Below are 27377 nucleotides of genomic sequence, written 5' to 3'. Positions count from 1 at the left end.
AAACACAATACGTTTTACCCCTTGAATGATACTATATTTTTCACTTTGCTCTTCAAATTAGAAAAATTCCACATATGATCTTATTCAGTTTAGTTCAATCATATATCATCTTTCTACAAAAATTAACAAAATTAATTGCATATGTCCAAAAATAAAATAAATTAGAATGAACAGAGTTATATGAAATTAATATGTAGTGTGACTTTTTTTTTCTAATAATTTACAACAATTGTACTCTAGTTCGATTTTTTTTTAATAATTTACAATAATTTTACTCTAGTTCGATGTTTTGAACCCATAACATCCCAAATTATTCAAATTACATAGGTATGAGTGGTTTAACAATTGAGTCAATTTCATTTGACAATATTTATTGTGACTTGAGGTGTAAAAAGCATACCACTATGTTAACATTACTCATCATAGATAAATAAATCCTTAAAAAAATAAGAACAAATAAATAGTTACTAGTAAAATAATGACATCTCATTTTGTCATATAAGTTGGTATCATTTCTTTTAAGTTTTTAAAAAATATTATTTATCATCATTGATGAACGATTACTAATGAGATCTATATATCAGATGAGAATTTAAATAATTATTATTAATGGTTCACTTTTAAAAGTTTAATATAGAAAATAATATAACTAAATGTTTCCAATTAAAATTTGTTATATAAACTAGTAATCGTCACTAATGGTAATAAATAACCAGATTATAAGTTTTTACCTACTTTGTTTCTCATTTTCAAACTCACTTTTACTTGTCTTAATAGATGGTAATAATCACATGTAATAATTGAGATTCTTAATTCCATCATTTGGTACTAAAACCTCTTCTCCCAATTTATCAAAAAAAAAAAAGAAAAAAAAAAGAAAAAAAGAAAAAAGAAAAAAGAAAAAAGAAAATCACTTCTGTGGTGAAGTTAGAATCTTTCAACTTAGAAGCCAAAACGGTACATACGTTACTCACTATCCATGCATTAATAAAGCACCTACTGGCAACAACACTTAAAACTGCCACCACCTTACTCACTCCTTTCGGCATCATGCCAACGACACTTGAAACTGCCACCTTTGTTTCTTCCTTCGCATACAATCACTTCAATTGCATAGTGATCACTCATCACATTTTTTTCTTCTCTCTCTCTCTCTCTCTCTCTCTCTCTCGATTTCAGCGAAATTTGATTAATGCAAAACTTCCAGATCAATAAAAAATATTTTCTTTTTAATAATTACTCTTCAGTTTGCTTAAGCTAACCAGGAGTTTGATCATTGATTTTTATTAACTAGAAATCTGTAATAGGGTTTAATTATTTTTGAGAAAATAAATTGATTCTTAACTAATTTTGAGGAAAAGATTAATTTTGATTAATTCTTAATGCTAACAACTGAAGATTCCGCATATATCATTATGCTTTTCTATAACATCCTACCATATATTCCATACATAACATGGCATAATCTTATACATGATAAATTTCGGTATATATGTGTACTTTTACGTGCGGCAAAAAGTCAACTTTTCGAAATTATTAATATGAAATGAGAAAAAGTTTGTTTTGTCATAATCATTAATTTGTCGATTGAGTTTATTATTATTATTAGTTGACATATATTTTTTTTAATTATTATTATTATTATTATTAGTTGACATACAAAGATTTTCTACCAAATTGATATTTGAAAATGACAAACTCAAATGATAAGGTGGATATCAATACCATCTGGATAGATGTAATGCCAAGATAATTATCACAAGGCATCCTCTTGCTTGCATGCAAATTAAATGGGAGACGGTATTATTATTACAAGTGATAATTAATTAGGTCCAAACTCATAGTAGTAGTAGTCTAAACCTAATCACTGAAAAAAAAAAAATTTGTGTAAACTTACTGATTCTGTCTTTCTGATTTTCACGAACCATTATGCATATTAATTGAATTAACATCAATTATATGTTTTTTATATTAATTTACAGGAATAAAAAGAAATGTAACGGCAGCTCTCCTAGCATACCCTTCGGAAAAGGCTTTCGACTTCCTGTATGTACAATCTAAAATTGCTATTTTGATCAGCTTTTTTCTCTTATTCTTAACATCCTACTATCTATTTAAAGACACTCTTTCTAAGCCTTTCTTCTCACCCACCTTCAAGTGAAAACATATAGTAGTTTCCATGACAGTGTTGCAGAATAAGCCTAAGAAGGTCCTCATAGTAGGAGCTGGTCCTTCAGGCCTAGCAACAGCTGCTTGTCTAAGTGCATCCTCAATTCCTTACACAATTCTCGAACGCGAAGATTGCTATGCTTCCCTTTGGCAAAAACGAGCTTATGATCGGCTAGGTCTTCACTTGGCTAAGAGTTTTTGCTCTTTGCCGTTCATGCCACACCTGTCCACAACTCCTACTTTCATGCCAAAAGCAACTTTCCTTTCCTACTTGGAAAACTATGTATCCAAATTTAATATTAACCCTTTGTACCGTCGTTCTGTTGAATTAGCATCCTATGATGAAGGTGAAAAGCAATGGAGGGTTGAAGCCAAGAACTTTGCCTCAGGGGAAACTGAAGTTTTTTATGCAGATTTCCTGGTCATAGCAAGTGGGGAAAACGATGAGGCTTTTATCCCGAAAGTGCATGGACTTGAGACTTTTGAAGGTGAGATCATACACTCTAGTCAGTATAAATGTGGTGAGAAGTACAAGGACAAACATATCTTAGTTGTTGGAAGTGGGAACTCTGGAATGGAGATTAGTGATGATCTTTCTGATTACGGAGCTTGCACTTGTGTCGTAATCAGAAGTCCGGTACGCTCTCTCTTTCAATATATATATATATATATATATACCTCACTCTCTATATATAATATGCATGAAATGAGATTTTGTGAGTTATATATGATGTATAATGTACGTAGTTCCATGTGCTGACCAAACGAATGGTGCATGTGGGGATGTGGATGCTAAAATTCATGCCGGTTGAGGCCGTAGACTTTATAATATCACTAGTGGCCAGATTTTCGTTTGGGGATTTGTCTAAGATTGGGATTCCTAAACCCAAAAAAGGTCCATTTCAGCTCAAAACAATCTCGGGAAAAACTCCAGTCATTGATACTGGAAGCATTGAGAAGATTCGGAACAAGAAAATCAAGGTAAGTAATTATTAAGTTACATGCATATACATATTTATATTTATAATATACACACACAAAGACACACACTTATATGTACATATGTTATGGATAGGTTTTACCTGGATTAGTAGAAGTGAAAAGAAACAAGGTAGTGTTCGAGAATGGTGAAGAGCTGAGGTTTGATGCAATCATATTTGCAACTGGTTACAGAAGTGCGGCAAAGAACTGGCTCAAGGTAGTAACATTATATATATAGATATAATGAAATTAAACAAAACTGAAGAGGGTTTTTGTTTTTCTCTTTTTACAATAAAATTTTGATATTTGATTTTTGTTTTTTTATTTTTAGGATTACAAATATGTACTGCAGGAGGATGGTATGCCGAAAAATGAATATCCAAGCCATTGGCAGGGAGAGAAAGGGCTGTATTGTGCGGGAATGTCTGGGAGAGGACTGTCTGGAGTTTCTTCGGATGCAATAAATATAGCAAATCACATTGCTCAATCGGTCTCCCATAAAAAGGAGAAAGACGATGTTACCCTTCTTGCTTTTTTTTAAAAGTTCGCTTTCAGTTTCTGAGCTCTCTTTGCTTGTATTATATTATGATTAGAGCTGTGTGGAACTTCGCTAGCTTTTTTCATACATATGGATCAGTAAGAATTGCTTGTAATGTATGGGTGTAAGACTTTTATTATATATGTATACATGTATAAAGTATGCTTGTATTTTATCCCAGTTTAAAACCGTTTTTTATATATAAAAATCCGGAACTAAAGCTTTCTATATTTTATATGGATCAGAAACATGATAACGATGAATTAATTGATGAACGCCATCATTTATAATTTCTGTCAAGAATTCTATTTATCTAATAAAAAATAGAGCTAATAATTATATATATATATATACATATACATACATAGAAAGAAAAAAAATTTTAATCTTCATTTAATTTTTTTCTTGATCTAGTTAAAATATGTATCTAGGTATAATTGCAATCTAAAGACCTATATATAAGATCCTGAAATAAAATATCTTATAGACAGCTTCTGTAACGCTTTAAAAATTTAAATTTCTATTTTTTTAAACAAGAACAAATTTTTATCGTACTTAGACTGGAAACTTAAATTTTTCTATGCAATGCTAGTTAAGTGGTGGATATATATATATATATTTATTTCGCTTGCAAGCTGTTGGATTTTTTCATTTGCCAAGTTAATTTTGTGCATTACTTGATCCTTTGAGAATGTAAAAATTGATTTGTAAATATTTTCTTAGGACTTAAGAAACTTTATAGTTAGGTAAATTTCCAAAATTTATTTATGATAAATATTTTCTTGCAAGAGATTTATGCTTATTTGTCTCCTGTGAATTGAGAGACCTTTTAAATTTATTAAGTTTTCAACCTTACTTATGTTTGTTACTAAATACCTTGTTTTATTGTATTTATCAGGATGGATAAATGGTTTTAAATTAGTTTTTGGCTTTGACAAAATAAGTTTGACTTTGGCTTGAAGAGGTTGTGTGGCTTGATGGAATTTATGAAGAAATTAAGGGGGTTACATTAGAATTTTCCTTTGCAAAGGCTCGGAAAAGTACCAAATTACCCTTTACTTGTTCATATAAACAAAGTTCTATTTTTTTTTTTTTAATTCATTCTTCCCATTTCCACCACTGGAGCAAACACCCCCCCCCCCCCCTCTCTCTCTCTATAGAATTTCTCTTACTCTCTACAACTCTTCCATACCACCCTTTCTCCTTCTTTTGTTCTCTCACTAACAGAGACTACACACACACACACACACACACACACACACACACACACACACACACACCACATTGTTGACTCTTAGCCTTTGTGTTTAAATCGCGGACTACCAGTCAGAGGTGTGCGTAATTTTCCTTTGAGGATTTTGTTGTGTTTATCCTCGCTATTGTGGAGAAACCCATCTTGAGTTTTGTTTAATTTTTATTTTGTCTTAAAATTTTTTATGTTTTCTTGCTTTTATTTTTGAGTATTATAGTTTTTGGATATCCTGATCATCTTGCATGTAAAGATCTTAGTAAAGGAACTTATGATAGTGGACCTTGACAACCCGAGGATAATAGGATCTCAAACTTGAAGTGTATCTCATGTTTTCCTTGTTTTTATTTGTTTTGAACTGGGATTCTTTTATTTTACCTTTTGAAATTCTTCTTGGAGCATTGAACTATAGTTGCATGTAGTGCTTGTGAAATGTTTATTTGAGAAATTGCTTAAATGTGGGACCAGATGGCATTGATACTTAAACATTGCTTGTTTTGTTTTTCTTTTTGATTTTCACAAGAATTTAAGGTTGACACTTTGGGTAAATGTAGTTTGTATGAGGATGCTTACATGCATGTGTTGATTTACAAGTTTTTCAAATGAATTTTTGCTTATAGTTTATTTTTCTAAAACAAGGAGTGGGATCTGTTTGTTGATAGTTTTTCTTTTCAAATTTGATCAAGGTCTTGTAGTATGCTATGAGTCTTTGTACATTCTTGTCTAATGGGGATGTTAAAGAGAGAAATCTGCAATAAGTTAACTTGGCATTTTGCGAAGCCGATTGTTAAAAACTTGCCATGACTAAAATAATCGTCTTTCGACCGAGGGGAGGGTGGCTGATGCTCACTGTGCACTATACTTGTCAATCTTCAAGTCTATAGCTCCCACAGGATTGTCATACATACGTGTGCGCTAATTCGTAATAACCAACCATCTTGCAGCCAAGAGGGGGACAGCCGGTATTCACTCTGCAATATATTTGCCCACCCTTTCTCATCACAGCTTACAAAGGATGAACATAAATATAACTTGCATGATTCATAACATAATAACCAGCTATCATGTGGCCAAGGAGGGAGGCGGCTGATATTCAATGTGCAAATATACTTGCCAACCCTCAGGTCTATGGCTCCCATAGGATGACCATACATACTTACGAGCTAATTAACAATACAGTAGAGAACACCAGTACTATATGGTGTATCTAAAAACTATAAAACTTTTACAATATCATAAATATTGAAATTTGATAAAATACAACCGGTTTTAGTATTAACTGCATGCTCACTGTATTTATCTCATCGGCAAGTATGATAGTTTTTAGGTAAGTGTGGTAGTCTTTGAACATGTATATTAGTCCTTAGACAAGTTGTACTTTATTATTATTAATAGTACTATTATTATTGTTGTTTTATCACCTTTTTATCTATATTTATGTATTTGGTGTGTTCATAAAGCAGTATAGAAATATAAGACTATACTAAGTGAGTGGTGTGGGAGGACATGAGCATAAAAGTATTCATTAAATTATTTTCAGTACCTGTATTCTTATGCATTTATTATTACAATGTTGAACTTTGTGGAAAATCTTGTAGTAAGGTGGGAGGAATAAGGTGGTATGATATTGGAGTGTGTTTTCTGTGCAGAAAATTTTTTGGGTATATTTAACCCTTAGAGGAGATGCTGTCGGATTTTTTTATAGAATGGTGTGGTAGTGTTTTCCCTGATATCAAGGCTTATTTATGATTAAATGAAGGGCTTCTAGATGGGTCCTAACAATAATTTTGTATTTTTAAACTTTTCTCCTAGGCTTTGGCTGACAGCTAATGTGTGCTATATCTGGGTACTGTTTATCATCATCACCTTAATATATTTCGTTATTATCATATCTTCACGTTCGACACTTTTCCACTGTTGATGTATTGTCTCTTTCCTACTTTCTTATGAGACTATTATAATTTGTTTTATTTATATTTAGACTCATTTATTTTCTTTTAGTATACTTTGGTAGATTAACTTAATATGTATGCTTATTTCAAAAAAATTTTTTTTTCATGAATTGGAACCATTGATGGGTATGATTATGATTTAGAATTATTATTAAAAATGATTATTTTTCTCTCTTTTTACTTATTGAGTTATATCCAATTTATGGAAACGTCCCACTAAACTCTCAATCCTGATTTAGTGGGATTTTCATAGGTGAAGCCATCTTAGATGCTCGAAAAAGTCCTTAGGAGCAGTTCTATCACATTCCCTTCAATTTTTTTTCTCTTAATTTTTTTAATATTTGCTTTTATATATTTATTTTATGCCCATATGCATTCCTCATATCTACTTGTGGATCTTAATGAATCTGTCCTTTATTTTAGATTTTGTATTAAAATTTTATTATCTTAATTAGTTCTTTTATTTTTACTTTGGTTTAAAATTATAATTAACAAATATTAATTAACTAAAGTTTTAAAAATTAAACTTTTATAATTAAAATTGTTCAAATACGGTGTCTTTCTTTTTAATTAAAATTGTTCACATATGGTGTCATTTAATATTGTGTTGGTTTTAGTTTTTCTATCTAATTGTGTCTAACTTGCTTGTATGAAATATTTATGGATGTTAATTAGTAGTGGTTAGAATTTTTAGACATTTGCAATGTAAAAATCAAATTGAAAACTATTTCAGACAATTTTTATTATGTTTTCCTTTAAGTTTGTAGTTTTTTAGATATTTTCTTAAGCGAATATATATAGTTCATCGAGATGCCTAGCAAACTCTAATTTTAAAATAAGCAAATTATACACAGTTATATAGAAAAACTTAAAATCCAAAAACTAAAGCCATACCAACCGAGCACCTAATTTTCAGTTTTAGATGATGGTTTCTAATTGTACATAAAATATTTGATAGTTAATACATTATTTATGTTTTTAGGATTTTTTTTTTAAATTATTTGTTTAGTTTTTAATTTATTTTGAGTTGATTAATTGCTAATAAAATTCTGACATACATAATAGGTGCACATATATGTAATTTTAAATTTTAAATTTTTAAAAATCTTTTTTAATATCTAAGGGTAGTTTTCCCTAGTAATTTTTAGTGATAATTTGTCTTTAGGAGTTTTTTTTTTTTCTTTTTTTTTTTATGCAAGGTTAAGGATACATATATAACTAGTTTCGTATAATTTGCCTAAATGCCTCATCTAGATAATGGTAAAATTAGTGGGAATTTAATTTTTTTGAAAATGTAATGATTTTTGTCAATTTAAATATTTATTTTAAAATGGCGAACTATAAATTAAAAGAATTAGATTCTCATATATATATGGAAAGATATGTAGGAAAATTATTTTTTCCAATGGAGGTGTTTCTTGAAGAATCCTAGGAAAAAAGTTTAAGGATTTTTTTTAAAACAATACAAATTTTGCCTTTAATTTATTATTAGAATATTAATTTTTTTACGAGTCCTAATTTACCTATTATTTACTAAACAAAACAAAAAGAAAAGGAATTTTTCAAAAAACTAAATTCAAAAAATTAATTTTTTTTCAAACTTGGACACTTTTCAAATAGAAACTAATTATATTTACTAAATATATTTAATCCACCATAATTTACTAATAAATAATTACTGTAATTGTCAATGACCAGTGTAAAAAGCTCAATAAAGAAAATATACTGGAGACCAAACTTTTTTAACCTTTTATTATCAAAATGATAAATAATTGTATACCAAAAAAACAAAAAAATAGAAAAGCAGAAATTTAAAAAAAAAAAATTTCCTCTAAATTTTTGTATGTTTATATATATATATATACATACATACAAGTTTGCTACTGGGCGAAGTCTCCGACGGTGACAGCCATCGTCTAAAACCATCAAATATGCATGGTATATATGATCTGATGAGATTGTTGATGGTTTGTCTCCCTCCATATAATGGATAACTTCCCCCATCATAACATTTTCTTTTATATATATATATATTTCCATCCATATTATATCACAACCTTGATTTTTACATCGACACTCATATTTTAAGCATTTGGTTACATCTTAATTATATGACATATGGCATTCTTTGAATGCACGTTTGTCTGTTGGCAATCTAACCTCGACGGCTAAAACAAGTGCTGCTCTTTGCTAGAAATTGAAGTCTACGTCCAGAAATAGACTTGACAGGGTCATGCATACAAACAAGAAATCTGATCATAATAATATTAATTAATATAAACTATTGAATGATTCCTTACTTAGAGACAATAAACTAACACCTGAAATTAAATTATATTAATTCTCTTGAACATATTATTATAAATTTGTCTAATTATTAGAACCTTCAGCTAAATTAGGCTTATTCCAACTGAGAGTATTTTGGCCGGCTAAATCAATAAGTAAAGCATTATGTTTTTGACAATGTATATGAACTAGCTACCAATATTATAGAATAACCCACAATACAGGATACCGTGATGATCAAGGTTCACCTCATTCTCCTCATTGCTGCAGTTTTTAGCAATTTTGTGGTATGTACTCATAAGCACTTTATGCAATGAATTAAAGTTAGTTATGATTTTCCGTCAAGATATATGTGTTCTCTCTCTTTTTAACCAGAATCATGAATGGTTGTTCTCCATGTTTTAGTTATTACAATAGGGCCATCTTTTTCTTTTTTTTCTTTTTATTTTTTATTTTATTTTTATTTTTTATTTTTTATAATAATGTTTGGAGTTAGAATTCTTATAAGAAAAGGGGAAAAATGAAATTAAGACTTGTTTTCATGGAAAGATAAATATAAATAATTCTTATTTTCCAATTATATGAACATAATTTTCATTACATTTTTCTTCATAATCATAAAAACCAATGACGTAAATATATATATATATATATATATATAAATAATCGAACTTACACCAGAACAATTTGAAAGTTTTATTATCCGGTTTTTTTAAAATTTGAAAAATAATTGAATATGGGTTAAGTGGTATATTAAAACTTTATTTAAAATTAAAGTACTCTGTTGGGATTCAATTATTAATAAATATAATTTTAAATTTCAGTTATTAATACGATCCAAGCGCTAAAAAATGAAATATTGATATTAAAACCTAATTTGGACATGACTGTATATATATATATATATATATATATATATGTATCTATGTATAATAATTCTCTCACTAGGACATCCTAAAAAAATTTCGATGTTAAATAATAGATACTTATAAATATCAAAAAATACATGAGTATCCAAATGTGAATATCATAAAAATATCCTGATGAGAACCGAACTGTATATATGTATATGATATAGATTCCTTGTTTAGTTAAATAACAAATACTTATACAGTAACAATTTATTTGTTAGGTGCATTGGTATAATGCCATTTGAATTTGATTTTGAAAACCCAAATGGTATGCTGTAACCTTAGCACTTGTTACATTAGGATCAAAGTATTATAGTTATTAGACATGATTCATTCCTTCGCGCTAAGGTGAAACATGTAATAATAACCCATCTCCTAGTAGCCTTTTGGTGAAAATGGTAATTCAACACTTTTACCATCATTCACATATAATAAATAAATATTTTACCAATATATATATATATATATATATATATATATATGTATATAATGGTATTTAGGTAAAGATTTTCAAACTTTTTAAGTTAGAAAATTAATGGCATTAGTTATTTAAATTTAGAACTGTTAGATTATACATATTTTATAGGACATACTTGATATTACATATAATACAACAGTTTAACCTTTTTAAATGATTAAGCCCACTTATCTCCAACCTTTTTAGACTGAGGATATCCTCACTTGAGTCTAGTGATGCCAACTGGGGGGTGCAGGCTCTATCAATCCTAACCCCACAGGGATTCCCCATCACCATCTCTGCCATAATCCCGGTGGACTGGGGAGTTATGATGGGGTGGGAATCCTCATTCTTGGCCTTGTTTCCCCATTTAATTGTATTTTTAATTTTATTTTTAAAAACTTAAATTTTCTTAAAATTTTTCACATAAACTTCTCCTAGTATTTTCATATTTTTTTTTCAAACCAAACAAAAGATACACATAAATTATAAAAAATAAATAATAATAGTATTTATTATTATTATTATTATTATTATGTAAACTGGGCAGAACACGGTAGAGGAACTCTATTCCTTAGCTTGCCCCAACCCTACTCTGTGACAAAAAAAATTTGCCTTGTCCCTGCCCCACCACCTCAATTAATCGGGGAATCCTCGCCTTTTTAAGGGCAATGCTTCGTGAAGATGAGGCAACCCAAGTCAAATTGCCATCCCTATCTGAATTGGACTTGAATTCATCAAATCATGTAAATCTGTTGGCTATAGATGACTATTCTTCATAATCTTTCCTCATAAATTTCTCAGTATATCAAAACTGTATATGGAAAGAGAATTGTTATGGTAATAAGGCCTTGTGAATAACTTATGGAGAATGGCTCCCATATATCAATCTACATCATCCAATCAATGACATATCATTTAAATATTTTTAAAAAAAATTTTAAAAATAAAACCTAAATAAGGAAAGAGCAATGAAAATATGTGGGATCCAATTTTAGTTATTGCTTATGGTTAATTCAAAATTTTCAAGGTTGATTATATATATATTTTATTCTATGTAGCAGTTAACATATTATATCCCTCTCCAAAAGTCTCTTAGAAAGCTTTTATCCTATCAAAACTATATATATATATATATATATATATATATAATCTAAGTTTATCAGTTTCTATTTTGCTTACAAATTATAAAAAAATATTCAGATGGGAAGGTAATTATGGAGTATATTGGAGCCACAGGGATTCCTATAACTCTAGATCGAGTACCTATTGAAGATGGCATCGACTTCCACTTCATACTTAGCTTTGCCATTGATGCAGACCCATCAGGCAATCCCCAAAATGGCAAATTCTCACTCTATTGGGCTTCTTCATTAACCGCAGATTCCATTGCAGACGTGAAAGCAAGCCACCCAAACATAAAAGTCTTGGCTAGCCTTTCTGGCTGGAGCCTTGGAGATAAGGTCCTTCGTTGGTATGACCCTGTGGACCCCAAGGAATGGATATCTAACGCTTTCTCATCCCTTCGATCCTTATCGAAATCTTACCATCTTGATGGAATAGATATAGATTATGAAAGATTCCCAAAACGGAATACAACTTTTGCTTATTGCATTGGGGAGCTCATCACCCTTATGAAAAAACAAACGGTCATTTCTTTAGCCACCATTGCACCATTTTACAGGACTGCTGAACCCTACATTGAGCTCTTGAATGGTTATGAAGGTGTTATAGACTTTGTCAATTATCAATTCTATACTGATAAAGTTAAGACCCCAAAAGGGTATTTGGAATCGTTTAGATTTCGATCATTGCAGTTTGGTACGAATAAGCTATTTCCTAGCTATGAAGTCAATGAAAGAGGCAATCAAGGGAACGCATTTTTTGATGCTTTAAGCCCGTCGGAGGGGAGTGGGTTTCAAATCAACGGGATTATGATCTTCTCAGCTGATGCTTCTTCCTCTAACAATTATTATTATCAGAGGAAATTACAGCAATACTTGCTTAATTCTACGAGTGTTTGATATCCATAAATGTATTGTACAAATTCACATGCAAAAGCTATAAGCCCTTGTGCTTCCTCCATGTCAAGCATTAAATCTTCCTATATTATTCTTGGTGTGGTGTTGGGTTTTGTATTTGGAGGTTATTTCATAAAACAGCAATCGATTTGTTTTAGTCCGTTCATCTCGCTACTCCTTGAAGAGCTCACGACCAATTATCATCCTCCTTATCTCACTCGTCCCTGCCCCAATCTCATAAAGTTTAGCATCACGTAGAAGACGACCAGTTGGGTACTCATTCACATAACCATTACCACCAAGACATTGTATAGCCTGCATATTTCCAGTATAGGCTTGTAAATGACACAGCTGATAGGCATAAAAGAAAGATTTACTTGTAATTTTTTTTATTCAAAAATATATTTCAAGTGCATATTGAACAAGCAGGTCAGCCTCTAATCTTATCACCACAAAAGGTCAGCCTCTATTCTTAATAGAAGTCAGATGCTAACCAATTCACAGTGGATTTGGATGAATTTTGAAATTTTTACTTCGAAAAACAACGTGGCAGAAATTTTGATATTTTTAATGAAAGTGGGAATAAGGTGTGATCTATGTAGCAAGGCAATATAAACTTGATTAGTTCGAACGAAATTTTCTTGGAAAATTTCTCTTTTTGTCAAAGAATTTCCCAAGCAAAGAGCTATTAGAAGTGTGCAGATTAGAATAGAAGTGTTAAGAGTTTTCTCACTCACCTGCAAAGCAACTTGTGTGGCTCTTTCAGCTGCACATAGTATTACTCCAGCACAGTCCTGTAAATTTTATACCCACAAGAGTCAATTCAAACCTAAAAACTGGTGAAACGAATTCAGACCGCACAATAGTACCTTAGGTTGAACTTTTCCATTGTCACAGTCCCTTGCAACAGAATATACATAGGATCTGAGAACAACGCAAACATAAAAACAGAGGTGAGATGATTAAACATCAATATAAGTAAATAAGAAATCGAAAAGAACAGTGCATAATGGAAACTGAAGCATATTTACCTTGAGGATTGTAAAGAAGTATACATGTCAGCAACTTTTCCCTGTTATTTTTACAGTTTGAGTAAAGCATATGGCTAGAATTAACACAAACAGAATCAGCTAGAACAACATCAGCAAGATAAGTTCTGTGAAAGACAAGCATGAACCTGTATAAACTGAAATTCCCCAATCGGGCGACCAAATTGCTCTCGCTGTCGAACATATGGTAGGACAACATCAAAACATGCCTGCATGATTCCCAGAGGACCAGCTGCTAAAACAAGTCTTTCCAAATCTAATCCTGACATCATGACGTAGACTCCTAAAAAAAAAAGCAGAATAAGAAATGTGTTATGGATCTTATGAAACATAATTTGCATGGTTCAAAATCACATGAGCAATCAGGTTGATATCCTTACCAAAAAAAAAATAATAATAATAATAATAATAACAAAAGAATCAAGTACTTAATGTGCAATATCTGATATTTGTTCTATTATAGACCAACATGCATTTGCCAAATTAATTGATTTCATAAAAGTAATTGCAAGATTGAATTGTTGCTAGACCTTTTCCATTCTCTCCAAGAACATTTTCTTCTGGAACAAAGCAATTCTCGAAGACAAGTTCACATCTGCTCAACAACACTGCCACTGTTAGTAGAAGAAAGAGAATGAGGATGGACTCCACCTATAGATAATTTTACTTGGAATTTGCAGACATACGTATCACTTCCTCGCATGCCAAGCTTGTCCAGTTTCTGGGCAGTGCTGAATCTGCAGCGACAGAGACAAAACTAAATGTGTTAAGTTCTCACAAATTCCAAATGCATAAGCTGATAGGAATTAGGCACTAGATCAAGATTACACAGTAGTACAAGAAAATAGTTTTAACAATCGCACTCAAGAGTAAGCCTTCCCATTTGCAAAGGACATAAATTGGCTCTTACAAAGATGGCACAATTAGTTGACAGAATTAGGAGTCAGTAGGATTCATATAGAAGACCTTAAAGGTCACTAGGCTCTAATTCGATGATATGTTACCACTAATTCCAAAGTCTAAGTTGATAGGAAATGGGCCCAGCTTTGTATATTAAGCTAAAACATATCAATACTCCCCCCTATGTGTAGGCCTGCTCATTAAAACCTGACATACAACAAACATATAATACAACGTTGCCACTAATCTTGAAAGCCTAAAATGATAAGAAGTGGACCGAACTCTGTATATCAAAGATTACACACTGCTAGTAAAGTAGTTTTAACTACATGAAAATGAGATTTTAAGTAGCTATGTTTTCTAATGGCTGGAAGCCTCTTAGATGTCCCATTCTAATTAGTATGCATTTGGACTACACCAACGATAAAGTTATTTGCATGAGCACATCAGGAATCAAATTTTGAAAAGGGTTGACAAAAGTGGCTATGGTTCTCCATTAATTGGTTAAACAATATTTTTATTCTCCTTCATCCTAATGCTATTCAAAATTAATCATCCAACCTCATTTGTACCCCGTCATATCCTAATTTGACATAACTTCTTCCTTTCCCCCCCCCCCCCCCCCTTCCATTAATTTGACAAACTTGATTGCATAGAAGAATTGCCAATTTGAATTAGGAGAGGGGTGAAGAAGTACCCAGGCATTCCCTTCTCAATGATGAATGCTGTAATTCCTTTTGATCCTGCGGATACGTCTGTTTTTGCATAAACAACCTGATCAAACTCAAAACTTTAGTTCTAATAAATAATATTAACCACATAGATTTGTCTACACAAAAGGGACAATCATATAACAAAAACGATGCACCCCAACACATAATAGTATCTCCTCACATCAAAAGTGAAGGACAACAATTAGTTCAAAAACAAAGACAATCATCTCATTTCAACAATTGGTAATGAAATGATGCCAGTAGCTATTTAATGGATTCTACATTTGTTGTCAAGCTAGCTGTCCTATCTCCTAAATAAAAGAATAGGTTTCTTATCTAAGACTAGCTATTTATATTGGCTGGAATAATTCCAGCACTACTGTTTCCAGAAAGTTGACCAACTGGCACAAAAGTGTGCTCCGTGTGCTCCTAAGGCTAGTTAACAAATATGATTGATGGAACACAATCCATTGCTTGTCCAACATTTGCACTACGGTATGTTTAAAATCCTCATAATCATGGGAGAAGAAAGTGAAAGTAAAAGATAAAATAAAGTAGACATTACCAGACTTTATCCCATGCAGTTTTACAAATTTTTATCTTCCGTAAACATAGTGTTAGTAACAGTCCTTTCCTTAAGATATATTAAAATAAAATTAGACAGAGATAACCTTCAATTTCTCAAGCCATACATTATTAACCAAAAAACAAAGACCAAGAAAAAGGAGCAGAGAATCAGTATTAATAACTAGCCATAGTTAAAGGAAAGCAATTCAAACAAATGAATACCAATGTTTGAGCAACTGGACCATTAGTGCACCACATCTTGTTCCCATTTAGAATATAACCCCCATCTACACGATCAGCCTTGCACTTCATGCTAACAACATCAGAACCAGCTGAAAAAACAGAAACAACCAACTTAATCCAAAAAGAAAACCCACATAATCCTTAGAATCTCTACAAACACAAGGAGACAAAGTAGCTACCATTGGGTTCACTCATTGCTAGAGCTCCTATATGCTCCCCACTGATAAGCTTCACAAGAAAAGTTAACACTTGCTTAGTCAAAAAGGATCTCCCTACCAAAAATAAAAGGACTTAAAATGGAAACAATAAAGCATCTTAAATAAAGTAAGTGGAAAGATTTTCTTCTAATATAGTAAGGGGACAGAATGGATGCCAAATATAGAGATGATTCAGTCTTGAACTCTATCCACCCAGGAATTATCTGATTGCCTCAGATTACCAAGATTAGTCACTCTATGGCTCCTTTCCCGGATTCTACTATAGTTAAACTTGTTTACTTATGCAACAAAAAATAAATAAAACAAGAAACTCATTGCTAAGTCATTTTAACCAAATTGCTGAGTATTTGAAATGGCAAGGACTAGAATGCACATCATGAATGAAATACAGTACCATGATGATCCTTCAAGATATCGAATAATGAACTTCAATTTAATGAAAAACATGGGAAGTCAGCCAGAATTTGTTATTTGTGGTAAAGCTTAGGAGAAAATAACATAAAGGAAAATGAGATAGAAATATGTGAACCTTTGGCAAATACTTCTGCTTCTGAGTAGGACTTCCATTCCTCACCTACCAAAACAGGTGAACATCCAATAGAGTGAAAACTTGTAGTAAACAATGCAAGTAATTATCCAAAATGCTTCTAAGCTCTATTTCTTACCAGTTGGTTAATGCACAGGTTAGAATGGGCACCATAAGAGAGGCCAACAGACCCTGAAGCACGGCTGATTTCTTCTAGAGCCATACAGTGATACAAGTAACCAAGACCAAGCCCTCCATATTCCTCTATGAGAGAATCAAGAGTTATGAATTTATGAAAATAGACATTATCAAACTACACAAGCTATGAGCATCGAATGAAGTATTAATTGTTAATGTTCTTCTTCATTAAATTAATTATAAGTTCCACCATTCCCAAAATTTAAGAAACTTACCCCAGAACCATCCTCAGAGAAATAGTGTTTCCATCACTCCCACTTTGCAATCAACCTTAATTGTTCTATCCTTTCTACCAAACAAACAATGATTTTCTTTTGGTTTCAACGATGCCTTATGAGTAACTAGTCATCTATCCTACAACCAAAAGAGAGAACTGACTATTCCCAATTCGAAACCTATTGGAGAATTGATAACCTTTAGCACTTTCCATGTCATCATGCCTCTCTCACGATGATTTGAGTGATAGTTCCCAGGGTGCATGGGTGGGTGGGTGTGTGTCATCTACATGGGGATAAATAAACAATACAAAACCTTAATTCAATCTAGCTTGGCTAGGTAGTATTGATTGATTAAAGTAACTACATATTATAAATGCTTCAAAAATGAGATATTGTTTGATTTATCTGATAGTCTAGATTTCAATAGCTATAAGGGAGACTATTTGTGAAATTACATACAGGTGGTCCTAAAACACTTCGGTAACCAAAAGTATCACACAACAAAGCAGATTCAAACAAAACACTTGAGTAACCAAAAGTATCTCAAAAAGAAGCAGATTCAAACAAATATAGAAATAATAGTTTCTCAAACAATTCCCGAAATTGACTCTCTACACAAACAAAGGACAGGCTTAGTTAGCACTCAAGGTATTTGGTATTCCCAGATAAGTAGTAAAGAAAAGTATTCAAAAACAAAGATTTATGAACAGTCAAGGAAGTCAAAAATCCTTTTTAGTAACATACTGTTTTAAGGTATGCTCTTCTATATCATCATGAAATTTTACCTGGTGCAGTAATTCCATGAAGATTAAAATCTCCCATGAGTTTCCATAAGTTGACCTCCTGGAGTGAGAAAAAAAATAAAATTTAAAAAAAAACTACAGTAAAATACTTACTTAACAAAGTCTATACACATATGCTAAAAGAATGCTGAAATTATACCTTTGGAAAAGTATTTGTTTGGTCTATTTTTGACGCATGGGGGGCAATATTGTCTTGGGCAAATTGAGCAACACTTTCTTTAAACTGTAAGCAACAAAAAACAAAATAAAAAAATAAATAAACAAACTGACATATAACAGTTGATATACAGAATTGGCCTCAACCAGTTTAAAAATATATGTATGTATATATGCATACATAAATAAGTAATATAATAACTTCTTTTTTTTTTTTTTTTTGGATAAAAAGTGAATATGTACAACATGAATTTATCTAATGGGTACCTAATGCTGATGTTTCAAAACACCATTTTTTCTGTTTCTTTTTTTTTTTCAATTTTTTTTTTTTTTCTTTACACCAAATTAGAACCCTACGGCCACAAGCACAGCTCCTCTACACAGGTCCAATCCAACCATAGTTTTTTGTGCCCATGCTCCACAACAAGCACAGCAACTCCTACTCATCATCTTCTTCTTCTTCTTAAATATAAATGGGATACTTTTTAAATCAGAGCACTTATACATCCTATGTGTTTTGAATAATGAGCACCTCGATTAAAAAGCTTTAAGCTTATAGGGGCATGAGAATTTATAATTTATGGGAGAAAAAATTAAAGTGGTAAAGGGCCCAGGAAATAAATTGTCTACATATATATATACATACATATATATAATTTACATATGTGTTTACATACATATATAGAGAGAGAGAGAGAACGAGACCTGTATTTGAGTATCATCGAAGAGTAGAGAGTTGGAAAAAGAAGAAAACCATCTATGTCTTGTAAAAATTGCAGACTTCGCTGCCAAGACCCTCTGCATATTCACTCCGCTTTAGGATGAATGAGAAAACAGATTGGAGAGAGAGAGAGAGAGAAGAGAGAGAAACTTTGATGCCTTACAGGGTTGTCGCATAAAGAGTTTATATATTGCATAAAATGCAGAGCCTGCAGAGTTGGATAATAAAAAACCGTTAAAAAGAAAGTTTTTCAAAAAATAAATAAATAAATAAATCATACAAAAGATGAAAGTGCCAGTTATGACTTAGGTGTGCAAAATGGTGTAATATATTTTCTTTATAAAGGTGCTACTCAATCCTTACAATTACAGTAAATTATTTATTGGTAAACTGTGTTAATACTTTTTTTTTTCTTTTTTCTTCTTACGTATTTATGGAAAATTATTCAATATTGTAATAAGATAAAATCATGTGCCAAATTGCCAATTAATAAAGATTAAAATTAAAAATTAATATCCCATTTTTTTTAACAATTGAGCACGATACAATACAAACCATGTCGCACATAGTACAAAGCACATAATGGACCGTGCTTCCCTAAGCAAGATATGAGTTTATGATGTGCTAAAGATAGCACGAATCATGACATGGCTAACATAAATAATATAAATATAATTTAAGAGAAATTGCATTATAGTAATCTAAGGTTTAAAGTTTATGCAATATGAATACTAAATTTTTAATTAAGCGATTCAGGCTTTAAAATTTCCAAATCAACAAAAATTAGTCTAATTTCTAATAATGCTATTAAATTTGACTTGCTAACAGCAATGTGACATCGTGCTCATGTCATCATACATTTTTTAGAAATTAAAAAAATATTATTCTTTTTTTTAATTTAAATTAAAATATCCACAATAATAATTAAATATTTTTAAGCCTAAAAGTATATCAAAATGTAAAAATTAAAATAAAATTGGATTTTTTTATATTCTTATTACACTAAAAATTCAAAATAATTGCTTAAACCCAACCAAAAAAATTCTACCGAAATAACGAAATAAAAATTAAACTAAAAATTAAAAAACAAATGTAAAGAATTTTTTTAATTGAAAAAAATACATTTGTTATTTGTATTTATATTTATGTTTTTTATTTAGAAAATTGCATCTATTTCTTATTTATTAAAATTAAAATACCTACCATCATAGTTAGATTTTTTATTTTTTTTATTTTTTTTTGTTTCTCCACCGATTTTCACATTGGTATAAACATGAAAATACTAATAAATAATTGGTAATATTCCTTTTTTCATTTACTTTACCAAATATGTAGATCTCATGGCTTTATCTAGAAGATGATTGAATTTAAAGTGTTTGACCATTTTGTATGTCCTATATTTTCTTTTCTTAACTGTATGTTCTTAAACAAGCAGTTATCGATTTTGTTTTTAATAATAATAGAATACTATATAATTTATTTTCTTTTATATATATATATATATATATATACGTGTGTGTGTGTGAACATATCAAAGTGTAATGCACTTGTGATTTGGATCCAAAAAGAGTCAGCTAATTATTATTATCATTATTATTTTATACTTATTCTTTTTTTTTTTTAAATAAATCACCTACGATACAAAATATCTAAAATCTTCCTATATACTGGTGCTCAACCGTTAAAGTTACTCGTTTCGTTATATATACAAAAACATAAAATCGGTTTTTATACTCATTCTTAACATGTACAAAAAATAAAATGGGTTTTTATCTCTATGAATTTTTACTGCTACTTGTATGACTAATTTTTCATTTTTAAGGTGATTTATATTTTTTCTATCCTTTTAAGAGTAATATTTTTATTGTCATGAAAAATTATAATTTTGTTATTATAAATTCTCCATTATATTTAGAAATTAGTGAAACTCTATGAATGGATGTTAAAATATTTTAAAACAAAATCTATAAAAGTCAAAGAAAATTTTTATAGTTCTATAAAACTTTATAAAAATCTATCAAATCTAAAAAAATCAATCACTTTAAAAATTTAATAAATTTCTATTAAAATCTAAATCAAATACCTTTCCTTTTTAATTGAATACCCCTAATCCTTATGGACTATTAAAAAATTCTTTTATTGAACATTTTCAAGCTTTTATAAAGTCTTTTATTGAATACATTCCAATTTTTAAATTTAATAAAAATCTTTTAAAATTATGATTAGATAGACCCCTTAATAAATTATGTAAGAGTTAGTAACTAAAAAAAAAAGTAATAATAATAAAAATCTTTTAAAATATAAATTGAATACATTTTTTTAGGCCCTATTTAGAAAGTGTTAAAATTTTGAAAAAAATTAATTATCATGAATTAGTTTATTAGAAATCATATTTTTGAAATTCAATTTCCTCTTAATTATTTTACAATGTGTTTAATTTATACAAAAATATTTAAGACTTACAAATAATAAATTAATTTGAATTTAAAAAATTGAGAATACAATTATTTTTAATAAAATTATCTTTTATAAATTCTAGTTCCTTTAGTCAAATTGTGAAATATAATTTAATTTTTTTTCTTTGTAATAAAAAAAACACCTTTGACATAAAATATAAAAAGGTAAACCAAAAAAAAAAAAAAATCCAATCTCTTTAGAAGTTATTTTATAAATAAATTTATTTGTCAAAAAATTAAAATAGACTATAAAATATTAAATTTGTTTATATGCATATGTTAATTTAATGGCAAAGTTTACTTATTTTATTAAAACTCTTTTATTTTAATATTTTATATTCAAGGTATTTTTTTGTCATTATAAAAATAAAAGCTTATTTATTGGCCAGTAAACTTTAAAAGAGAAATTTTAATTGCACTACCAAATAAATTTTATACAGTGCTATGATAAATTTATATTTTATACAGTTCTATGATAAATTTATATTTTTACTCCCATTTAAAAGTATTATTAAAGATATTTATTAATTAAACATATTTGTATTCAGAATTATAATATTGAATATTTCAAATATGTTCAGAAATATATGATTGAACATTTTAAATATATGTAGAAGTATGCTATTAAATGTTTTTAGATATGAATATTTCAGATGTGTTTAGGAGATGCTCATTACTTCAATTAGTCAGCGTGCGCCTCTGCCATTATATGAGTCTCTTCCTTCTTTCATATGCCATCGGCACTCCCTTTGGTAGCATCCACTGATTGAAAATTTAATTTGAAAATCAAATTTCGACCTGGACATTTTCAGGATGCCTCTAATAACCAACAAATGGAAAATGTGTTTCCTTGTATAGATTCATACCTATGCCAAGGTATTGGCGATGATTGTTAAATATTGCAGAACATAATGTGATACAAGAGATAGAATATAATAGAAACAAAGACGCAGGTAATAAGTTACCTACTCTTAATGGTCAAAGTAAACCTTTTCATTTCGAATTCTTTATATGATTGAATATTTTAAATGCATTTAAAAGTATGCAATTAAATATTTTCATGCACAAATATTTCAAATATATTCAGATGTATGCGATTAAACGTCTCAAATATGTCTAAAATATATTCAAAAGTATATAATCGAATATCTTTAGAGACGTTTATGATTTTAAAACCTAACACTCCAATAAATATATTTTTTTATTGTCTAAAAGTCCTCTAACCGAAAAAAAAAAAAATTGTGAAATTTTTATAACTATCAGTTTTGTCCAAAAATATTGTGAAGAATTTTGATAGAGTGGTGTTTGATTTTTAAATAATTTGTGAAAAAAAAATATTTTTTGATTTAATTAAAATTGTATAAATTGTGGATATTTTAAATATTAAAAATATTATATAAGATTATTTTATATTTTTTATATATTTAAATAATAATATGAAAAAAATAATACTATATAGTTATTCTATATTTAAATAAAAATATGTAAAAATTTGGTACCGTGTAAAATTGTTTTAGAATTGAAAAAAAACTGTTCATTTAAAAAAAAAAAAGCATGTGCAATTTTTAAAAAGAGGAAGTGTAAATTAAAATAAAATAAAAAAAATTAATTAAAAAAAAAAACTTTAGAAACGGAGAGTTTGTTTACCCTTAAAAAAATAAATAATAAAAAATAAAAAATAAAAAATAAAATCTGATTTTTTCTTTGTTGGCCGGGGTTGGGAGGAGAAATGGGAAAGAAACATAGAATGGCGAATTGGGCAGAGCTTCCAAAGGAATTGTGGGAAAACATCGCAAAACTCCTCCAAACCCCGATCGATGTAATAAGATTTCGCAGCGTCTGTAAATCATGGCGTTTCTCTATCCTTCCAAACCCCACCATCCAAACTCCTTCTCTTCCACTCGGATTCCACGTTCCTGGTCCTGATCCATTCGCATTTACCACCGTTAGTGTCTCTCAGACCAGGCTCTTCCATGTCCAACCATCAACTTTATCATCATCGTCATCTTCTAAGGTTAAGGGTTGGCTGGTGAAGCTTCAAGACTCTGATTCTGGCAAAATGCGTCTGTTCCTCCCCTTTAACCCCGGAGTCAGACATTTCCCTCGCAAATCTCAAGAGGTATTGAATTTATTGGATTTTCGGGTCGTCGAATTAGGAATTTCTTATGCGCTTACGTTTTCCATGGGATTTTCTAGTCGGTCTGTTTCTGCTAATAAAGTTGTGGTTAAGTTGGATAATTCTGGGTCGGGGATCGGTTTTGCCGAGTTTGCATCTGTTTATGATGGACTGCTGGGTTTTTGGAAACTGGGAGATGATCAATGGAGCTTTCTAGCTGGTGAAAGGTTTTATTACCATGATATTGTTTCTCATAAGGGCCAGTTCTATGCAGTTGACAGATGGGGTTTAGTTGATTGGATAGATTCGTCGTCCTTGAATCCCATTCAGTTTTCGCCTCGGTTGCCTGATGATATCGATAGGCCCAACTGGAAGAAAAAGCAGAAGCATTTGATTGATTCTTGTGGGGATATTTATTTGATCGATAAGTTTCTTGATGAAGAGCGCGTTTGGAACTGCCTTGAACCTCCTGGGTTGCATTATAATTATGATGCTACTGTGGTTGGTTTCCAAGTTTATAAGTTGGATCAAGAATGGGGAAGATGGGTTGAGGTGAAAAGCTTGGGTGACCGAGCATTTCTTTTGAGTAATGACAGCTCTATCTCGTTTTCGACTCGAGACTTGGCCGGTTGCAAAAGGAACTCCATTTACTTCACAGATAATTTAAAAGTCAGTTCATGTAATTGTAAATGTCGAGTTTTTGACTTGGAAGATGGAAGCATTAAGGACCTAGGATCTTTGCCAAGCAGCTATTCTGAGATATTCGAGCCGCCCTGGTGTTGGCTCAGCACAGTTTAGTGTACATCTGAATGCTGAAAAGCAAGTATGACATATTTTGTTTATATTTTACTTTTCCTTATAGAACTTTGTACTTCTTCAATGTTTCTAGATTTTGACTTAGTATTTTACTCTACTTCTTTCATGCTATATAGGCTTAACTCTATAACTCGGACAAAATGCATGCTTAAAGCTAGTAATTAAGTAGCTGGAAGGAAGCTAGGTTTAATCCAATGCATCAGCAGGAATGAACTTTTAGATTTTGGAATTTTATGAGATATTAATTGGTTGGTCAATAGCAAGGCTATATGTATCTTACAAAATTTAAGCGGTAACATTTGATAGTAATAAATGGAATGATAATCAACCGAATGATACAATCATCTTTGATGGTAAGAAATGAAACACCGTGAATGGAAAAAATCTGCATGGAAAATGGAACCTGCATTCATCTTTTTACAATGAAACTTGAAAATTTTCTACGAACAAGTGTATGAATTCAAACAAATCTATATACTTGTCTTTTGAAAATATTAATTAAATTCATTAGGTAAGAAAGAACAATTTATGGCAGCAGTTTGGGTCTTATGTTTTTGAGGACTAACTATTTTGATTGATTGTGATGTTGTGTGGAAGCAATATTTGATCAGTTGAAATTTACTTAAAATTTCTATTTAATGCCAAAAATCTGTGGCTCTATTTTCAGTGTGGGTTCTTGGATCATTCAAATACCTAAAGAACAATTGGACCAAGGATAAACAATATACATAATGTTTATAAATGAATAATTCTCTTGTCAGCTCTTGTATTTTTCTTTTGCTGGGGCATCATTTTGGATAATAGTATGTTTGCCTAGGAATGTTCCATCAGTAGTTTACCCTTACAAAATATATGTTAATAAGTTGATTTTCAGAATTTTACATTATACATATTGGATAATAAGAAATATTAAGGTTTAGCTTTTACTTTGAATTTATGAAAGTATTTATCTAAATTGTTCAGTTTCGATCTCTTAGTTAATACATTGTTGGGTTTTATGTTGTTTGATGTGTATGGCTGTTCAAAGAGCTGTTATGCAGTAAACGATTTTTCATCTTTCTAGGTGTCTTTCTGGTAATAAATTATATGGTGCTTACTTTGTTCTTCTCTGTCTGCTTTCTATGCAAATATAGAGTGGCAAGAGAGAATTTGAAGTATTCTATTGTTTAGTGATTTGTAATTCTAAAGATTAATATCATGCATCTTGGTTTCTAAGCTATGGTATAACTAATAGACATATTGTTGTACCATAAGTACTCACAAACATTTCAGGGAGTAGTGTTTGGTATGACGTTGTTTTTGCATATGAACTTCTATAGGTTGACTATAAACAGTAGAAAATTATGAGAAAGTCTTCTAGGCATCATGCTCTGGAGTTCTCTTCTTAATTAATTATGATTCAGCTCATCAAGTCAAAAGAAAAGAAATCCTATAGTTGGATTTTATTACTAGATTAGCAAATTTGAATTAGCTTAGCATATATTACAATTGAAAAGGTCGAAAGAAAATTTTCTAATTGGGTTATAATTACTAGATTAGCTAAACTTGAATTAGCATCAGATATATTACAGATGAAAAGGTGAAAAGGAAAAAAGAAATGAGATAAGATAACTTCACATAAGCTTTAGATTGGTAAGGAGAATAAATTGATATCTAGACTGACCTTTTATTTTTTTAACTTGCAGTCTTTATAAATTGCATGCCAAATTTAACTTTGCTAATATAAACTGGTATAAACATTAGCCAGCTGCTTTGAAACTGGGTCCAAAATAGAGGGAGAAAATTGTAGTTAAACCTTTAATCTATTTTTTCCCCCCTTATAATTATGTAGTTATTAATAATTTTTATCTCAGACGAATAAGACATTCGGACTACTTTGCAACCAGGATTTCATATTTTCAAATCTTTCTCTTTTTCCAAATCCGAACTGCTAACGACCAAAGAAAAGATATGGATTCTTCTGCTTGTTCTGCTTATATTGCTATGTTGATATTGCTATATAACCAATATATTTGTTATATTGCTAGGGACACTGATTTGTTGCCTTGATCATGATCACATGCTTTGCTCTGCTCCTCCTTTTGGCTTACTTTGTTGTTTCTTTCATGGGGTTAGATTGTTTTTAAACACATTATGATTGCTTACATATTAGCTTGGCATTGTATATATGTGGTTTTGAAATGTGTTGGCTAGGTTTCTGACATTATTGGTAAAATATGGCAATGCACTTTAGATTTCCTGATGTATGACTTTAACTCATTTGTGTTGCTTACCATGGTGCCTTTGTTTTGCTGCTTGAGATTGTGAAGAAACTTGCAGTTTTTTGCTTTGATTTTTTATAGCACATGTAGCAGTTCATTACCCAATGAGCAACATCAACAAGTCTTAACCACCAATGGAGATAGTAGTTTTGAATTAGGATGTCCCAAGTTGTTGATGCTAGATAGATGAAGAGCCATGCATTGGGCAAATTGGAAGAACAGGTAGACATATTCGATTGACCACATGATGTATATCTTCTCCTTCTTCCTTTATGAAACTAAAGGTTTGTTTAGGAATCTATAAGTATAGTGCCCTTGGGGACATTCGAGTTGTCATCCACTGTTTTCTCAGTCAATTCTGAGTTTGAATCATCTGCCTTATATTAAAAGAAAGGAAGGAAAATAAAAAAATAAAAAAAAAATAAAATGGAATAACGTATTAGAAGTAGAGTTGTCACACCATGGCCCTTTTAACTTGGCCATTTGTGCTGTGCCTAATATTATAAGTTTAGTAATTCAACCGTATTAGAGAAAAATGAAAATGTCTAGGTTGGTTAGACATACATTAGAAACAGTCAAATATGGATAAGTGAATCCTGGTAGTGTTCCGGTCTTGATCGAAGTGGTATAATATAAGATAGTTGTGCTCTCCTTGACCAAATTCCAGCAACGCCTAAGTGTCTCATTGTTGTGAGATATTTGATTCGGATTCTTGGACATGGAAACAATTGATTGATACAAAAATCCTTGTAAGGCCAACTATGGTTTTACTAAGCCTAGGTACAGCCTGTGGAAGATTTTATTGAATTTGGAATGATGAAGGTCAGATATTTCAGTTCAATTAGGAAAAGA

General features: G+C 30.5%; 4 protein-coding genes across 4 annotated transcripts; 3 read left to right on the top strand and 1 right to left on the bottom strand.

Annotated features, from left to right (window-relative positions):
• The first annotated feature begins 2164 nt into the window (after window positions 1-2164).
• Window positions 2165-3894, top strand: LOC107425585 (probable indole-3-pyruvate monooxygenase YUCCA10). The gene is made up of 4 exons (XM_016035592.4): window positions 2165-2806; window positions 2917-3150; window positions 3245-3367; window positions 3482-3894. The coding sequence occupies exons 1-4, from the start codon at window positions 2180-2182 to the stop codon at window positions 3689-3691; spliced, it is 1194 nt and encodes a 397-aa protein (XP_015891078.3). The 5' UTR covers window positions 2165-2179; the 3' UTR covers window positions 3692-3894.
• A 7571-nt stretch (window positions 3895-11465) lies between these two features.
• On the top strand, window positions 11466-12655 carry LOC107425584 (chitinase 1). Its single transcript, XM_048479048.2, has one exon. It carries the CDS (start codon window positions 11761-11763, stop codon window positions 12565-12567), a length of 807 nt encoding a protein of 268 aa, XP_048335005.2. The 5' UTR covers window positions 11466-11760; the 3' UTR covers window positions 12568-12655.
• On the bottom strand, window positions 12456-19067 carry LOC107425597 (isovaleryl-CoA dehydrogenase, mitochondrial). The gene is made up of 15 exons (XM_016035604.4): window positions 18861-19067; window positions 18139-18222; window positions 17982-18039; window positions 16920-17044; window positions 16784-16828; window positions 16216-16264; window positions 16016-16125; window positions 15211-15287; window positions 14300-14350; window positions 14144-14208; window positions 13742-13896; window positions 13596-13636; window positions 13434-13488; window positions 13302-13358; window positions 12456-12879 (listed from the first exon to the last, which is right to left on the bottom strand). Exons 1-15 carry the CDS (start codon window positions 18957-18959, stop codon window positions 12736-12738), a joined length of 1215 nt encoding a protein of 404 aa, XP_015891090.3. The 5' UTR covers window positions 18960-19067; the 3' UTR covers window positions 12456-12735.
• A 3953-nt stretch (window positions 19068-23020) lies between these two features.
• On the top strand, window positions 23021-24361 carry LOC107425598 (F-box protein At2g26160). Its single transcript, XM_016035606.4, has one exon. It carries the CDS (start codon window positions 23062-23064, stop codon window positions 24244-24246), a length of 1185 nt encoding a protein of 394 aa, XP_015891092.3. The 5' UTR covers window positions 23021-23061; the 3' UTR covers window positions 24247-24361.
• Window positions 24362-27377: the final 3016 nt, after the last annotated feature.

Source organism: Ziziphus jujuba, chromosome 7 (genome assembly GCF_031755915.1).
Source record: "Ziziphus jujuba cultivar Dongzao chromosome 7, ASM3175591v1".
Lineage (NCBI taxonomy): Eukaryota > Viridiplantae > Streptophyta > Magnoliopsida > Rosales > Rhamnaceae > Ziziphus > Ziziphus jujuba.
This window is presented reverse-complemented; position numbering and strand designations above follow the sequence as displayed.

What these genes read in the sequence shown, in the direction of transcription:
- LOC107425585 (XM_016035592.4), top strand. Translation starts at nt 2,180, where the DNA reads ATGACAGTGTTGCAGAATAAGCCTAAGAAGGTCCTCATAGTAGGAGCT. An exon ending in GTGTCGTAATCAGAAGTCCG is followed by an intron (nt 2,807 to 2,916) that starts GTACGCTCTCTC and finishes TAATGTACGTAG; the next exon opens with TTCCATGTGCTGACCAAACG. An exon ending in CGGCAAAGAACTGGCTCAAG is followed by an intron (nt 3,368 to 3,481) that starts GTAGTAACATTA and finishes TTTTATTTTTAG; the next exon opens with GATTACAAATATGTACTGCA.
- LOC107425584 (XM_048479048.2), top strand. Translation starts at nt 11,761, where the DNA reads ATGGAGTATATTGGAGCCACAGGGATTCCTATAACTCTAGATCGAGTA.
- LOC107425597 (XM_016035604.4), bottom strand. Translation starts at nt 18,959, where the DNA reads ATGCAGAGGGTCTTGGCAGCGAAGTCTGCAATTTTTACAAGACATAGA. An exon ending in TCTTGGAGAGAATGGAAAAG is followed by an intron (nt 13,897 to 14,143) that starts GTCTAGCAACAA and finishes TTTTTTTTTTAG; the next exon opens with GAGTCTACGTCATGATGTCA. An exon ending in CCACACAAGTTGCTTTGCAG is followed by an intron (nt 12,880 to 13,301) that starts GTGAGTGAGAAA and finishes GGAAATATGCAG; the next exon opens with GCTATACAATGTCTTGGTGG.
- LOC107425598 (XM_016035606.4), top strand. Translation starts at nt 23,062, where the DNA reads ATGGGAAAGAAACATAGAATGGCGAATTGGGCAGAGCTTCCAAAGGAA.